General features: G+C 36.2%; 1 protein-coding gene across 1 annotated transcript in view; it reads right to left on the reverse strand.

Annotated features, from left to right (window-relative positions):
- The window catches only part of LOC127539468 (transmembrane protease serine 12-like), a 43,037-nt gene that overhangs the window by 14,582 nt on the left and 9,692 nt on the right, over positions 1 to 18,763 (reverse strand). Inside the window, exons 2-3 of the mRNA XM_051963699.1 lie at positions 11,375 to 11,570; positions 9,037 to 9,308 (exon numbers count right to left, since the gene is read on the reverse strand). Coding sequence (XP_051819659.1) covers positions 9,037 to 9,308; positions 11,375 to 11,570 — 468 coding nt within the window. The remainder of the gene's footprint in view (positions 1 to 9,036; positions 9,309 to 11,374; positions 11,571 to 18,763) is intronic.

Genomic DNA, 18,763 nt, shown 5'->3' on the forward strand with positions numbered 1-18,763 from the left:
GAATCTAATCTGCTTGCTCCCACACATCTGGGGTAAACTTCTGAATGGTAAAAGAATGATGCAGAATATTAAGTACCACAGTTCTCCAGAAATCATGAACATATGCACTATTTGAAAAAGATTATATCACTATTTCTGCTCAGGAAGAGGAATTTTTTTGAGCCTCTTGGGAGAAACAAACAAAAACAAAGGAATTCCTAATTATGGATTTGTAATAACAATTTTTCTTTTTGCTTGAAAATACTGTAGCTGTGTTGGACTAGATTTTATTATTTTTTTGTTGTGGTTGGAGATAAGGGAATGAAGTTATGTTTACAAGCCCAGTTGGGGCACCCTTATCCTTTTTTTCCCCCACAATTGTCAAAATTTTCATTGTAATATAGTTGTTGTTTTTGATTTCTTTTCATTATCAAGGCAAGAACTTTAATGCCTGGTCACTATAAGTGTCCTGCCATGGTCTCTTTCAAGGAAAAAGCAGAGATTTATCTCAACTAGGTTAAGTTTAAATTTTTATTAATTATTTAATTAGAAATTTAATTTTTAAGATTAATTTTCTATCTTTAGTACTTAATCACAAGACCTCAATCTTCTTCATCACCTTTACCACCACTATCACCACCACCACTCCAAAGAAGGGCAAGAGGATATTTTACAAGGCCTGGCCAAAAAGCTAGTGATGGTCAAGTAAGCTCAAATTTCTCAGACAGAGCTGTTTGCTAGAGAGTGGAGGAATCTGAAGCCGAAGCTTCTTCCAGACCCATTGTTCATTCTGCTCCTGTTGGAGAAAACTGGGGAAGGAGTCTTCTGGGCTAAAGAGGTTGATGTCTATGTCTCTATGGGCGCCTCTGAATCTCAAAAATCCTAAGCTACAAAAGTTGCAAAGGCTGGGATGCCTGCAGATGATGGATGCCATGATGGAGTCCTTAGTTTGATAGGCTGCCAGAGACACAGGGTTCAGATTGTTTTTTCTTCTAGTGTTATGACACAGGGACCATCAAGACTGTGGGGTCCACACAACAGGTAAGAAGGCAAATGTGATTTCCCAGGTAATCACACCTGCCTTGGTGATGTACTCATACCTGCCTAGCCTGTGAATAGTTTGCTATATTTCCAAGCTGTACTTTCCCAGGCATTCTGGCCTGCTCAATCTGCACTCAATTTGCAGTAATTCATGTCATTCTGACCTGGCACAAACCCCCACTTCAGCCTGTTCATTGGCCAGCAGAGGCTGGGAAGCTTCAGGAGCAAAAGATGTTATGGGAATGGATCTGCAGAAATGATATGCCACCTGCCCAGATAGAAGAGAAAGTTTGTCTGAGAATGTTAAAGTTTCTTCTTGAACCTAACTTTCACATAGTCCCTTCAAACGCTGACTGATTTATCTACTTTTTGTTTTCATTTTGTGTTTCCTTAGCAACATTGGGGTTAGAAAGCAATTAAGGGTACTGTTAATGATAATAAAGGACTCTATTCTTTTTACTACTTCACTTTGGTAGAATACTGGTATCTTTTGGTCTTTCCTTCTTTTGCCTTTCATGATCTCTGTGAGAGCCAGAACAACTGGTCTGATTTCTGGCATTTTTATGGGCTGTGCATTCCACAGACTGGTACTCAACATGGGGCTTGCATTAAGGCACAATTAAGCATAATCAAGAGATAATTCAGGGATTTCCAGGAGCCGAGGACACACAAGTCAGTTCCACAGAGGTCAGTCCCGGAAGACCTTCAAACTCAGGAACATCAGCACATAGGAGTGAGGGGTAAATATAATCTGCATTTTCTTTTCTTTTCATTTATTTTCAACACAATGAGGCATGCAGTATTTAAGCTACCTTGCCGAGACACTTTTGAAAAGGTTTAAAAAACCCTGCTAAGAGACAAGGGCCTCATCATCACTTCAAAGCAAATCACAGAGTTTTTGGACCTAGTTCAGCTGGTTTTTCCTTCTTTCCTAGCTGAAGAAACTTTAGATTTGTCACAATGGAAAGTTGTGGGAGAGCAATAAACAGAACAATACCAAAAGGTAGGGGCAGATAAGTGTGCCATTTACTGTTTTCAGCTGTATAATATTTTTTTTAAATTGTGCATGGCTGATCCCACTTGTTTCCGAGAAGTTAAGTATCCCTCGGCAGAAACTCAGACAGATCCTGATAAAGTACCTCCCTTAGCAGAGACAGTTACAATTCAAACAGACTTCAATAGATTGCCATCCTTAGAAAGAAAAATTTCCATATTCTTCCCAGAGAGAACAGCCACAGTCTTCTGCTTCTGCCTCAGGGCAAGATCAGCAGCTTCAGTCAAAACAGCAGCCTATCACTCTTCTACAAAAACTTGTATGGACCCACACAGGGGAAAGTTTACTTCCAGCGGATTCTCTTTTTGAGAATTTCCCTCTCATTGAAACTCAAAATCCTAACAATCCAAGACAGCCTGGACGGGATTATGTTCCTTTGCCCATGAATATTCTTAAAGAGTTAAAGGCCTCTTCCAAAGATTATGGACCCACATCTATTTATGCAAGGAGTCTTTTAGAGCAAGTTCAGAATTAAATTTTTTTTCCCCTCCACATGATTGTCGAACTCTGGCTCAAATCTGCCTGGATCCAGGAGACTTTCTAGCTTGGTCCACAGCATTTGGTGAGTAATGCAGACTTCAGGCAGTAAATAATCAAACCAACATTATTAATATCACCCAGGAGCAGTTAGCAGGGACAGGTTTATATGGTCAGTTAGGAAAACAATTGTATTATAACATGCAGGCTTATCAACAAATTGCTATTTGTGCTTTAAGAACTTGGCAAAAAAAATGTTTGTGGCAGCCCTGTTTGTAGTGGCTAGAAGCTGGAAAATGAATGGATGCCCATCAATTGGAGAATGGTTGAGTAAATTGTGGTATATGAACGTTATGGAATATTATTGTTCTGTAAGGAATGACCAGCAGGATGAATACAGAGAGGACTGGCGAGACTTACATGAACTGATGCTGAGTGAAACGAGCAGAACCAGGAGATCATTATATACCTCAACAACGATACTGTTTGAGGATGTATTCTGATGGAAGTGGATCTCTTCGATAAAGAGAGTTAATTCAGATCAAAGATGGGCAGAAGCAGCTACACCCAAAGAAAGAACTCTGGGAAATGACCAGCAGGATGAATACAGAGAGGACTGGCGAGACTTACATGAACTGATGCTAAGTGAAATGAGCAGAACCAGGAGATCATTATACACTTCGACAGCGATATTGTATGAGGACATATTTTGATGGAAGTGGATTTCTTTGACAAAGAGACCTAACTAAGTTTCAATTGATAAATGACGGACAAAAGCAGCTACACCCAAAGAACGAACACTGGGAAACGAATGTGAACTATCTGCATTTTTGTTTTTCTTCCCGGGTTATTTATACCTTCTGAATCCAATTCTCCCTATTCAACAAGAGAACTGTTCGGTTCTGCACACATATATTGTATCTAGGATATACTATAACCTATTCAACATGTAAAGGACTGCTTGCCATCTAGGGGAGGGGGTGGAGGGAGGGAGGGGAAAAATCGGAACAGAAGTGAATGCAAGGGATAATGCTGTAAAAAAAATTACTCTGGCATGGGTTCTATCAATAAAAAGTTATTTAAAAAAAAAAAGAAATTTGATCCTGAAGGATTAGATGCAGCACAGAGATTTACTGGTCTAAAGTAATATTTCAGTCTTCTCATCCAATGTTGAAAATATTCATGGAAAAATGTTTGAGGGTCTTATAGACACAGATGCAGATAAAACAGTGTTGTCATATTTTGGCTACCAGAATGGCCCTCTCAATCAGCTGATACTGCCTTGATGGGAATTGATGCTGCCACAGCACCTTGCGTAAGTACTCAACTCTTAACTTGGGTATAAAATGGACATCAAGGGAAAATCAGACTTTATATTATTGACTACCTGCCAGTAAATTTATGGGGCAGGGATTTGCCTCACCACAAAGGTTTTTTCCTAAAGGCTACAGCCCAGCCTGCTCCTGTCCCAAATAGATGGAAAACAGATTAACCAATATGGACAGAGCAATAGCCCCTCACCAAAGAAAAATTGCTGGCTTTGAGAGACATAGTACAAATTCAATTACAATAGGGACAGATTGAGATCTCCAACAGTCCTTGGAATTCTCCAGTATTTGTGATTAAAAAAAGAAATTAGGAAAGTGGAGAATGTTAACAGATCTTAAGAAAATTAGTGATCAAATGGAGACAATGGGTTCTTTACAGCCCAGACTCCCATCTCCAAATATGATTCTTTCACACTGGCCAGTATGGGTCATAGATATTCAGGATTGTTTTTACTCGGTCTGTTTATGCCAAGGACAGACCGAAATGCTTTTTTCTGTTCCCTCTCCTAATCTTGCAGTTCTTTATGAAAGGTATCAATGGACAGTTTTGCCACAGGACATGAAAACTAGTCCCACACTATGTCAATCTATGTTGCAGAAGTTATTAAGCCTATTAGGACAAAATATCCAGATTCTATAACAATCTTTTATATGGATGATATTCTTGGTACTGCTCCAACATCCTCAACTGCTGAGGACATGCTACAACACACAATCGGAGCCTTAGAAGCAGTACAATTATATATTGCTCCTAACAGAATACAGAAAACTACTAATGTTAACTATTTAGGTTTCAGGGTGTCCCCAGAATTCATTTCACTTCAGAAGGTACAAATAAGAACAACGACTTTCAAAAGCTCTTGGGTGATATCCAGTGGTTACAAGGGAGATTGCCATTAACTAATACTCAATTAAAGTCTTTATATAATTTATTCTGGCGGGGATCCAGCTTTAAATTCTCTCCGTTTTCTCACTCTAGCAACTAAAGCTGTTTTGGAGCAAATTGTAAACGTTCTTCACTCAGTATCTTATTGTTATGATCCAGCCCTTCCAGCTACTTTGTCTCTTCTTCCCATACTCAAGTATCCTACTGTATTACTTCACCAAAATGATTCTATTTTAGAATAGTTTTTTTTTCCTCCATTTCACCCTAACAAAGTGATATTGACTTATGCTTCTTCATCAGGATGACTCTTACAAATAGCAATTAAGAGAGTTATTTCATGTTCAGCTTCACTTCCAGATGCTGTTGACACTATATATACTAACAACCAACTGGAGACTCTCCTTTCACAGGACCCTAAATGGCAAGTGCTTCTTGCCTACGCTATTCTGTTGGTGCCATTATCTCACTCTAAAATTCCAATTCTATCCACTATTTCTTGCTGGCCTTGGATTGCTCCTAGAATAATAAATCTTTCTCCCTTGTCACAGACTATTCACGCGTATATGGATGCCATAAAGAAATATAAAGCTTCCCTATTTTTCCCTGATTCGTCACAATCTTTTGTGTTTAACACACCTTTTATTTCTACATAAGCTAATGAACTTTTTGCAATTCTCCAGGCATTAAATTTTGTCTCTGGCCCTCTCAATATTTTCTCTGACAGTTCATATGCAATAAATGCTATTAAGCAATTAGAGATGGCTATCCTCCTTAGAGATTCCAATGACGTATTTCAATTGTTTTCAGACCTTCAAGCCTTAATACATACACTCCTGGACGTCACCATTCTATATTCCCTCTCACACAAATCTACCCAGCTCAATGGCTGAGCCAAATGCCATTGCAGACTCTCTTCTAGGTACTCTCCAGGAAATTCAGCTTGCACATGTATATTTATATCTCTCAGCAAAAATCACTTTACCACCTGTTTCACATTAAGAGAGAGAGCAAGCTAGACACATAGTGAAAAGCTATCCTGCTTGTTTACCGTTTTCTCCACCCATTCTCCCTTCCTCCTTTAACCCTTGCGGTGGGTTCCCTAATGATCTCTGGCAAACTGATGTTATTCATGTGTCAATGCTTGGTCACCTTCCTTATATCCATGTTTCTATAGATATGTATTCTTCATTTACATATGCCTCAGCTCATTCCTCAGAGAACACATCAACTATTAAAAATCATTTTCTCCCCACATTCTCAGCTTTAGGCATTTTGGCTTCTTTTAAAACAGCCAATGGCCTAACGTCAGCTTCTTCTGCTTTTCAAGTGTTTTGTGCTTCCTTTCATACCTCACAGATATTCCTCATAAACACCAGGGTCAAGCTATTGTTGAATGCTGCCACCAAAACATCAAAACCTATATCCTTAAACATTCATTCTCTCCAGCTGCACAATTAGCACAGGTGTTATTCACTCTGAACTTTCTAACTCTTGATTCAGACTGCGGAGTCCTGAAGTCCTGCAGAGAGATTTTTTCTCCACCCACCATGAGTCACCTGAGCGCTTCACCAGTCATCATAACCTGCCCCCACTGTTGGTTTCACAAGCCATGTGGAAAGAGCTGACCACAGGCTGTGGCCCGGTCTAGCCACAATGGAAAGATGGAAGAAGAGTTCTGTTCTTCTTATTACAGATTCTGGAGACAAGCAGTACAGCCTGCGGAAAGTAAAGCAGTGCCTGAGAAGCCACCATGAAGATCTTGCTGTGCCTCCTTGTTCTTCTATCATCAGAGCATGGATCCATGGAACTCTGTGGGGCATTATGGGATACACTCCCATGGTTTTCATTGGTGACCTGGGAAGATCCACCTTTTCTCTTAAGATGGATGATAGTTCTGGAAGCCACCCGAGCTATGGACATATTAATATCTCCCCCTGTAAAACAGTTGTCTCATAAGAATGTCATGTTACATTTTAATTATACTGGTGTTAGCCCACCCCCTATTCGTTTCCACTAGGGGGTGGGTCCCGGAATCCAGATAGAAAAGGTATCATTGTTATCATCTGGAAATATACATGTAAATAATAAATTCTTTTCCCTAGATGTTATTCTTCCTGCAGCTCAACATGCTAATCAACCTAACATACCTGTTCTTGGTCCCAACCTTCTTTTTGTAACAATGAATCTGTTGTTATTCGTCCTAGATTCCCTATTTTAAACTTCCCTTCTTTAGCACACTGCAGTACCAATAAGTTGTTTGTCACCTCTACTTGGAGCCCGCTGTACTTTGGTATTCATAGTCCCATAAGTGTCCCTCAAATAACCTTTTGGCAATCAGACCCTGAGGACCTTCTTCTCACTTTTGTTAGTCCTCATAGTCCTTCAGGAATTAAGCACCCTTCTTCATGGATGTTATTGTCTACCCTAGCACCAGCTATTAATGTTTCATATCTCTCACTTTTTAAGTACAATGCTATACCTCCTGTTGTAAAATCATTGCCTCTTGTAGTGTATACCACACCTGATTATGCCTTTTTACTTGGTCCTTCACAATTTCACTATGATCCCAATGTTAATGGACAAGGATTATGGAATGTAACTTGTATGGATTATATACTTTTGCAATGTTTATTTTTAAGGAATGTATATTAAAGTTCAAACTTTGTGGCCTGAAAAGCAAATTCATATCTATATTGTAACACATACTCCATTTGCAATATTGCCTGTAGTTGATCCTCAATGGTATGATTCCTCTGCCCAAGAAACACTGTATTATCTTCAGCACAATAGAAAAAAGCAATGTATTTCATGTATTGTTTCAGGTGTTATGCTTCTAGCATCTCTTATTGCCTTTGCAACCTCCATAGCCATTTCTGTACAAGTTGTTCATGAAAATGAACAGACAGCTCAATTTGTAATCTCTTTGCAACATATTACTCTTGCTTTGCAAAAACAAGAATCTATTAAGCAGAACTTATGACTTATTATTGAAATAAGAGATACTGTGTTAGTTTTAGGAGATCATGTAGATTACTTAGAACGACGGCTTACATTGAGATATAATTATAGATTTCATCCTTTGTGTGTTACTGCTATAAAAGTTAATGCATCTAACTATTCTTGAAATCAATTAAGAGCTCATTTGTTTTGATGTGTTCCAGCTTTCTAAAATAGGTGTTAATATGGCAACCTTTGAAAAAAAAATCATTTAGAATATGAATTGGGCTTCTTTAGATCAATCTAGCCCCAAGGGCATTGCTGATAAAATTCATAAATTATTCCAGCCAGCCTTGTCATCTTTGCAATCTGTGCCTCACTCCTTGATCCTGTTACTGCCATCCTATTCATACATTTTGCTGCCTGATGCCCTGTCTTTGACAAGTAATAGTGAGCTTGCGTAAGCAAACCATGGTTATTAATCACCAAATATGTTTGCAATAAAAAAATTAAAAGTGGGAATTTGTGACCTCCCAGGTAATCACATCTGCCTAGCCTATGCATAGCTTGCTATATTTCCAAACTGTACTTTTCCCAAGCATTTTGGCCTGCTCAATCTGCATTCAGTTTGCATGTCATTCTGATCTGGCACAAACCCTCACTTCAGCCTGCTCATTGATCAGCAGAGGCTGGGAAGCTTCGGGAGCAAAAGATGTTATGAGAATGGATCTGCAGGAATGATAAGCCACCTGTCCAGATAGAAGAAACAATTTGTCTGAGAATGTTAAAGTTTCTCCTTGAACCCAACTTTCACATAGTCCCTTCATATACTGACTGATTTATCTACTTTTTGTGTTCGTTTTGTGTTTCCTTAGCAACACTGTGGTTAGCATTTAAGGATACAGTTAATGATAATAAAGGACTCTATTCTTTTTATTACTTCACTTTGGAAGAACACTGGTGTCTTTTTGTCTTTTTTTTCCTTGCTTTTCATGATCTCTGTGAGAGCCAGAACAGCTGTCTGATTTCTGGCATTTTCATGGGTTGTGCATTCCACAAGCAAAGGCCTCAAGTGACCCATAGATCAGGGCAGAGAATGGGGTCTTGAAGTCCCACAGACAAGGACAAGGGGAAAAAGAGTAGGCTGGGCCCCAGCCAAGGAGGGCATAAGAGTCCATCCTCCACCCCTGTCAACTTGAAAGCTTTTATATAATAGCCATTTTTCAACATATTAGAAAAAGAATCAATCAGAAGGTGGTGCCAAATTTTTAGAACTAAATGGTAATTTGGAATTAAGGTGTACTATTTATCAATAAAATTGAGCCAATATTTACCTTCTTCTGTTGTTTTGCCCCAACCACTTACAAAGCACCTTGTGTCAGTATTCAAGTTAAATACCTCTTTAAAAAATGGTAGGCAGATAGGCTGAACATAATCATTATAACTCACAGCTCTCTTTAAATGAAAAAGTGCAATATCATTTTCATATGTATCTGGGATGAATTGTGGATGGATAATAATTTCTTTAATTTTTATTTTCTTAGTGTTCCGATGTCTCTGAAAAAGATTATGAACTCCAACCACAGCTCTCCAAAATTGTGGCTCTCTGGAATAAAGCAAATTCCTTTATTATAATACTGTTTATTTGAGTAATTATATTTGAGTAAATACATTCATTTGAGTAAATATATAAATATATTATATACTATAATTATATATAAAAATAATTTTTTTGGTTTCTAATGTCACATGATGATACAAGACAACTTTTAATTTTAAAATCTTTCTTTATGATAAGCTAAAGATACAAAGGGGAAAAAAATAAACCATATCAAAATTCATTTCAATTCCATAAATACTTGCTAAACATTTATGATGTTCCTGGTGATATGTGAGACATTTGGGACAAAAAACAAAATAAGAAATAGTCTCTAACTTAAGTAATGTATTATCTCATAGGGGATAAGATACAAACAAAAGTTAAAACATGAGATGTTCACAGGAGAGAGGTTTTGGGAACATATGGGAAGGATCAGAACTGTGGGAAAGGTTTTGATGGGTGATAATGTAGAAGAATCCATTCTAGTCATGGGAAAATGAATTGAGTGAGTGCGTGTACAAAGAGAGGGCAGGTTAAGATAAAGTTTAGGAACAGTTGAATTTGAATTTGAATTTAGAGGGATAAAAAGGAATAAGAATAAACAATGCTAGAAACTTAAGTTGGTGCCAATCTGGAAATCTTTGCTCTGCTAAAAGGAGTTCTACAAGGAGAGGAGTGGTAGAATCAGATTAAGAATATGAAGCATAAGGGACAGGTAGGAAGGACCTGAGTTTAAACCTGGTCTCAGATACTTAACATTTACTAGCTGGGTGATCCTAGGTAAGTTACTTAATACTAATTGCTTCAAACCCCTTCTGCCTCTCTCTGCAAAATTAGAAGATTAAGTATAAAGAATGGTTTGAAAAGAAGAGAAAATGAAGGAGACTATTAGAATAGTATGGTAATAAAGGAAGTGGAAAACAGGGAGCTGATTTCAGAGACAGAATCTCAGGTTTCTGGGATAGAATCAATGAGTTAGCATTGAAGGTAAAAGAGAAAGAGAGGAAAAAATTTAAAATGACTAAGGTTTTAACTCTCAATGACTGGAGGAGCAGGGTCAGATGAAATCCAGGTAAGGGCAGAAACTCTTCAGTAAGATTACTCCTAGGCAAAATTGTGAATTAGATACAAATAATTTTCAATGCTTCCATCTCCCTTTTTCCTCCTTTCCTTGCTAGTGATCAATACTTTCCTGCTATTCTGGCTTTTGTCAGGGAGGTAAGAGAGCTGATAATTTCACATTAATGTATTAGTTTACCTTTCCTGGCTTATTTGCTATTTTAAGAGCCCTGTAGTAAGAGGACAATGCTACCCAAAACAAGAGAAATATTTTGGACAAAAAGAGGAGAAAATCTTCCTCAAGTCCCTTAAATCACTTGAAGTTAAAAATAGAGAGCTTCCATGAAAACCATTAAGCAATGAATTAGTTATGTGAAGAACAAACATTAACAAACTTAATATACACAAAGTTTACCTTGGAAAGTCAAGAGAGATTATAATTTGTTACCTACACAAACTTCAAAGCCTACCTCTAGTTTCTGCCCCTTCATATGACCATTTTTTCCTTCACCATTATTTCTTCCCTTCCCTGAAATATTTTTAAATGTATTTATTGAAAAATATTATTATTTTTCTTATTAGATGAGTTTTACTTTTCATATTTTTTCCATTCCTTCAAAAAAAAAGCCTCAAGCCTGTATACCCTACCTGAATGAAGTTGACTTGTCTGTGACCCCAATTTGATCTTTTTTTCCCTGTTAACTACTCTTGATAGAAAAAGTTTCACTATCTTGGCTCCAGATAGCTTTTTTTCTTAAAGATAAAAGATTAGACACAAGTGCCAAGTATAAGATAAAAAAGTTTAAATGATGGTTTTTACAAGGATTTTTCTGAAGGCAACGTTTGAAATTAATATAAAAGCCACACATTCACTTCAAATTATAATAAAACCTGCCGGCCTTATGAGTTATATAATGAATGTGTCTTAAAAGAAAATGATAGAGGACTGGATGGAATGTCCTACATTATTCTAGACTCTTAATTTATCAAAATATGCAGTATTTTATACATACCTGATATCTTTAAGGCAGTGTGCAGCTGTGAGGACCCAGTTTTCACTTATTAAGGATCCCCCACATACATGTAGAGCTCTAGGAAACATCTTAACCTGCAGGCTTACTATCCATGGCCACCCTCCAAGCTCAGCCTTGTGACCACCTACAACTCGAGATCCTGACATTACATTCACCAATGGTACTCTTCCACAATCTAGAAATAGAAACAATGCATTATTTTGAAATGGCCAGTGATACTGAAGGATCAATTATCTTGCTATTACTATGGCCTTTCTGGAAAGTGGTTTAGAAGAATGGACTGGACTTGCCTGAGAATTCGGGGGTTAAAGGGTTTTGCTCATATTTCTATTCTCAAGGTTTGAAGTGGACTCTGGGTTTTTGGCAAGGCCTCCAAATTTCTGACCTGAGCAAGCTGAGGGGACAGAGAAAAATAGTGGGGTAGATACTATGAAAGCCAGAGCAGGAGCAGCCACCTATTTATCTCCAATAATGAAAGAATCAATGATGGAAGAACAGGAAGAGACTAGTGTTCTTTGGGAGAGGCAGCTTAAATAGGGGGAGAAGAATGTGAAGAAATACAAGTTCCCCAAGGATCCACCATGGACAGTTGAGATAAAGTAGAATTTAAGTTTGAACAGAACTCCTCCTGCTTGTAACTCCTCCTGGTTGTAAATTCATGCAGGTGAGGGGATATTTGTCTTCTTTTTATAAAGCTTTAAATCCCTCCTATTTTTGACCCTTTGTGAGGATTTTTTTATTTTTTCCAGTAGTATTTTCTTGAGCTTGATTCCTTCAGATCAGAAATTCTTAACTTGGAGGTTCATGAATTTGTTTTTGGTTTTAATACAGTGATAACTATTTTAATATAAATGGCTTCCTTTGTGATCTTATGTATTTAATTCTGTATATTTAAAACATTGTTCAGAAAAAAAGTCTAGGGGTTTCATCAAACAGTCAAAAGGATCTATGTCACACACATTTAAAAAATTAAGAAATTCTTTTTAAAGCTTTTTATTTTCAAAACAAATGCATAGATAATTTTCAACATTCATTCTTGAAAAACCTTGTGTTCCAATTTTTTCCCTCCCTTCCTCCACCCCCTCCCCTAGACAGCAAGTAATCCAATATATTTTAAACATGACAGCAAGTAATCCAATATATGTTAAATGTGTGCAATTCTATACATATTTCCATAACTATCTTGCTGCACAAGCAAATACACAATACAAATCAGATTTTAAAAAATAAAAATGAAAACAAAATACAAACAACAAAAAGAATGAAAATACTATGTTGTGATCCATACTCAGTTCCCACAGACCTACATACTCTGGGTACAGATGGTTCTCTTCATCACAAGATCATTGGAACCGGCCTAATCCAATCACTGTGGAAAAGAGCCACTCTATTAGAATTGATCATCATATAATCTTCTTGTTGCTGCGTATAATGATTTCCTGGTTCTACTCATTTCACTCAGCATCAATTCACGTAAACCTCTCTAGGTCTTTCTGAAATCATCCTGCTGATCATTTCTTATAGAACAATAATATTCCATAACATTCATATACCATAATTTAGTTGGCCATTCTCCAACTCAAGGGCATCCACAACAATTTCCAGTTTCTTGCCACTACAAAAAGGGCTGCCACAAATATTTTTGCACATGTGGGTCCTTTTCCCTTTTTTATGATGTCTTTGGGACAGTAAAAAACACTGCTGGATCAAAGGGTATGCACAGTTAGATGGCATAGTTCCAAATTGTTCTACAGAATGGTTGGATCAGTTCACAATTTCATCAACAATGTATTAAGGTCCCAGTTTCCCCATATCTCCTGCAACATTCATCAGTATCTTTTCCTGTCATCTTAGTCAATCTGAGAGGTGTGTAGTGGTACCTCAGGGTTGTCTTAATTTGCATTTCTCTGGCCAACAGTGATTTAGAGCACCTTTTCATAAGACTAGAAATGGTTTCAATTTCTTCATCTGAAAATTGTCTGTTTATATTCTTTGACCATTTATCAATTAGAGAATGGCTTGAATTCTTATAAATTTGAAACAAATTCTCTATATATTTTAGAAATGAGGCCAAAGAAAATTTTTAAATAAAACATTTTCTTCTCCTTGTCTAGTAGGTCTTTACTCCCAATCAGAGGTTGCAGTGCACATATATTGACTGTGTAAGCTCACATGATATACTAGCACAAAGTTGCTTACTTCCAACTTGATGATTAGAAATCACTTGGGAGCACAAACTAATAATGATATTGTTAATTTTATTCTATCAGTAACCCAAAAACTCTTTTAACAGGTAGAGAATTTTTAAAATGGAGTCCAGTCTTTTCTGTTCTGTTCCTTTTGTGTTAAAACACCGGGCTTGCAAAGATACAGAGGATTTGTCATGGATCCTTAGGACTAAATCCTTTTTCTAGCTTCTGATCTAGAAATGGAAGTCAGAGGAAAGGAAAGTATCTTGGAAGGAAAGCAGAACCCCAGTCAGTCCTAGCAAGCTAGACAGTTATATCCTAAGAGGATTCTGTTCTTACTCATTTCCTATTATGGGTCAACTACCTGCCACTGTCACATTTTGTGATGGAAATTACACTGAGATTTTTATTTACTTTTTCAACTTATCCTCAAAACAATCAATATATACAAATGGATTAATATATTTTTATTCAAAACTTTTAAAAGTTAAATTGGTATAGCATATGTTTAAGGGATGAAGGTTTTTAAATAATTTAAAAGTCATTATTAATAGTAGAAGCCCTTTGCAATGAGTGGAGAAAAAAGAGGGGGAGGGAGAAAATTTAGAACTGAAAATAAAATAAAATTGAATAATGGGGGAAAATTTTTTTTTAATTATATAGTGAACAGTTTCAGGAAAATTTAGGAAGACAAAGTAGATGCTCATTGATTGGGGAACAGCTAAATAAATCGTGGTACATGAATATAATGGAATATTAGTAAGCTATTAAAAAATGATGAATGGGATGAATACATAGAAGCATGGAAAGATCTACATGAATTGATGCAGATTGAAGGAAGCACAGGCACAGAAACAATATATAGAATGAGAGTAGATGGCAGAATAAAGTTCTCCCAAATTCCCCACAATTTAAAATAATGCTTCAATGTGAACTTTGAGCTGAAAAATTATTAAAAGTCAAAGTAAGTTAACTATCTGCCTAAGACAAATTGGCAGGACCTTAGAAAAGACCTGACCTCCTAGGGTGATACCCTGACCTGACTGAAGTACAGATACCTCCGAGTAGACAACACTAAAACAACAAATAATCCTTTGGCAGCAGCTGTGTCAGAGGAAGCCTCCCCTCCATGAGCTTCAGATTATTTGGGGGTCAGACAGCTTATCAGGAGTGCTGAGCAGATGTGGTCCCTGGGCTGGGGTGGTAAATAAGAAGTGAGCACATGCTGGCCAGTGCAGAAGGACTGGACCACGCTGGCTGCAGGTACTCCCAGGAGAGCAGAGAATCCAGTTTTGGCTCCAGAATAGAGGAGTGAACTGGAGCTAGCCATCATGTGATAGAAGAGACTGCTGAGAACGAGAGTGTTCACAGTGACAGCATTGCTGAGGGCTCTTGTTGTGGCTCAGGGGTGGGTACAAGGACCAGGCTCCCAGACAGAACTCAGAAAATATTAAAAAACCCTGAAGCTTGAGACATTATTCTCCTGTATCTCTAACACAAAGTTAACAGCCAATAAACAAGCTGCTTTTAAAAATGAGTAAACAAGAGAGAAAGAATTCAACTATAGTAACTACTGTGATGATAGAAAAAATTTGGCTTCACATTCAGAAGATAGTGAAGTTAAAACAGCTACTTCTACCTTCAAATAAAAATTGTCATGAACCCAAAAGGAGCTCTTGAAAGAGTTTAAAAAGGACTTTAAAGGGGCAGCTAGTTGGTGTAGTAGAAAGAGCACCAGCCCTGAAATCAGGAAGAAGCCCGTTCAAATCTTGCTTAAGGCACTTAACACTTACTGTGTGACTCTGGGCAAGTCACTTAACCCCAATTGCCTCAGGGGAAAAAAAGACATATATATATATATATATATATATATATATATATATATATTATATATATATATATATATATAGAGAGAGAGAGAGAGAGAGAGAGAGAGAGAGAGAGAGAGAGAGAGAGAGAATAAATAATAAAGCCATGGAATAGAATTTATTGTGCTTCAACTGATACATAAACACACAAAAGGGGAGGAGGGTATAGCAATCTTGATCTCTGACAAAGTTAAAACTAAAATAGATTTAATTAAAAAAAAATAAACAAGAAAACTACATTATAATAAAAGGTTCCATAAATAAGTAATATCAATAATATCAACACAAAAACTATATGTACCAAATGCTAAAACATCCAAATTTTTAAAGGAAAAGATAAATGAAGTACAGGTAATAGAAAACAAAACTATAACAGTAGGGGACTTCAACTTTGACCCTCTCAGAACTAGATAATTAAAAAAATTTTTTTAATATTTTATTTCCCCCCAATTAAATGTAAAAATAATTTTAAAGTTTTGAGTTCAAAATTGTGTCTGTTCTTCTCTCCCTCTCCTCCCCACTCTCTGAACCAGCAAGTAATCAAGTATAGCTTATATATATGCAATCATGTAAAACATTTCCATATTAGTTATTTTGTATAAGAATATTCAAAAAAAAGAAAAAGAATGTGTGGTGTTCTCTTCTTTTCTAGAATATGATGGTTCTCTGGGAGCAGATTTCTTGGGGAGCTTCTGGAGGCAGCCTTAGTTGCAGTTCAGAGTAATAATCACCTCAAATGCAGCCAGCTGTTAAAAGTTTAAATCCTTTATTGCCTTTTCCAAAATAGCCTGGTTAGCTTTCTTAGAGGCCTCTTTGCTTGGTTCCAAGAGCTCTTGCAGCTTTTCTTTTGCCTCTGCCAGGTCAGCCTCCAGCTCTCTCTGAATCTTGGTTCTGAATCTTCTCCTGACTGAATTCTGGCTGTCAATTTCCTCCACTGACTCTTCACTGAGGCTCCAAGAGCCTCCTTATATATGATCTCTTAAAGGTGTGAACCCAAAGGTTGACTCCTCCTCTGAGAGTGGGATTGTGGGAGGTGTAACTCTTGAATCTCCCGGACTTGCGAACTCCAATATGTGAGCCAATGTGTGAACTCTCAAAGGTGTAAACTTAAGCATTGTTTCTATCAATTCCAGTGAGTTAAAGATTTGTAAGGATTCTAACAAGAATGAAAGAAAGAAAGTAAAAAATAGCATGCTTCAGACTATATTCAAACAATCTAAATTCTTTCTCTGGAGGTAGATAGTATGTTTCATCATTAATTCTAAGAGATTCTCTTAGAACATTGTATTGCTGAGAAAAGTTAAGTTCATTCACTATTGTTCATTGTAAAATATGCTGTTACTGTGTACAGTGTATGCCTGGTTGTGCTCATTTTCCTTTTCATCAGATCATTTAAGTCTTTCCAGGTTTTTCTGAAATCATCTTGCTTGTCATTTCTTGTAGAACAATAATATTTCATCACAATTCTATACCACAGCTTGTTTAGCCATTCCAATGGATAGGCATCCCTTCAAATTCCAATTCTTAGCTACCACAAAAAGAGCTATTATAAATATTTTTGTACAAATGGGTCCTTCTTCCTCCTCCCCCCCACATTTAAAAAAATTGTCTTTGAGATACAGACTAGTTGTGTGACCCTGGACAAGTCATTCAACCCCAGTTGTCTCTCAAAAAAACAAAAAAAAAAACCAAAAATCCAGTGGGAAGATTAATAAAATTGAATGTAAGAAAACCATTGAATTAACCAATAAAACTAAAAGTTGGTTTTATAAAAGAAAAAATAGATAAACTATTAATATGACTCAAAAAGAAAAATAAAACCAGATTACTAGTATCAAAGATGAAAAGGGTGAATATGGCATTAATGAAGAAAAAAATCAAAGTAATTATTAGGAATTATTTTGCAGAAATATATTTAAATTTAACAATTTAAATAAAATAGGATATTTACAAACATATAAACTGTCTAAATTAACAAAAGAGAAAATAGAATATAAGCTTATTTTAGGGAAAAAAATTGAATGAGCTTTCTAAGAAAAAACCATCAGGACCAATCATTTTATAAGTAAAGTCTACCAAACATTTAAAGGTCAACTAATTCCAATATTAAATAAATTATTTGAAATAATAGGCAAAGAAGGCATTTTACTAAAATCCTTTTATGAAACAAATATGGTGCTGATATCTAACCAGGAGGAGCAAAAACAGAGAAAAAAAATGATAGACCAATTAATAAATATGGATGCAAAAATATTAGCTAAGAAGACTACAACAATATATCACAAAGATTATACATTGTGACCAAGTGGGATTTATACCAGAAATACAAGGATGATTTAACATATAGAAAACTATTAACATAATTGATTATGTTGAAAACAAAAGAAACAAAAGTTATATCAATAGATGCAGGAAAAAAAACTGACAAAATATAACACTCATTTTTATTAGAAACATCTACCTAAAACCATTAACACCAATATTATTCAATATTGTATTAAAAATCCTAGCAGTAGCAATAAGAGGAAAAAAAAGAAATTGAAGGAATCAAAATAGGCAATAATCAAACTAGTCCTTTTTATAGATGATATAATTCACTTGGAAAAATACACACAATCAAAAGTGAATGTAACAAAATGATAAAAAATTAAGCATTTTTTAAAAGAAGCAAAATAAAAGGATACCCATAGTCACTCTTTTGTAAAACTATGTTACACATTGCTCATGTTTTCAGATTTTTTTCCAAGTATCAATTGACTGTGTAGATTTTTTTGCTATTATTCGTTCTTTTTAAAAAAACAAACAAACAAACAAAACCATTGTTACATGGGATGGCTCACTAGAAGGTAGAGGAAGTAAAACTGGGAAAAATGCTAAGTGTAAAAAACAGAAAACAAAAACTTCTTTAAAAATTAAAAAATCACAATGAACTAAAAAAATCCCTATCAAGTAGTCATCTAGTTCCTACTTAAAAGAACTTCTGCAGAGTGAGGAAGAATTTATTACCTCCTGAGACAAATTTATTTCCCTTTAAAATAGTTCTAAGCTTGTTTTTACTTCTATCAAGCCTAAATCTGCCATTTGGCAACTTTTACCCATTGTTTTTATCTCTGGAGCTAAACAGACAAAATTCAATAGCTCTTTATATATCAACCCTTAAAATATCAACCTCTATCATGTCCTACTCTAAATATTTTCTTCTCCAGATTAAATATTCCCCAGTTCCCTCAACTGATCTTCAAAATCACATGACCTAGACCCCTGATCATCCTGTTCAAACTATTCTGAGTCCTTTCCATGTCAGTGTCTTC

This window comes from Antechinus flavipes, chromosome 5, assembly GCF_016432865.1.
Source record: "Antechinus flavipes isolate AdamAnt ecotype Samford, QLD, Australia chromosome 5, AdamAnt_v2, whole genome shotgun sequence".
In the NCBI taxonomy this organism is placed as follows: domain Eukaryota; kingdom Metazoa; phylum Chordata; class Mammalia; order Dasyuromorphia; family Dasyuridae; genus Antechinus; species Antechinus flavipes.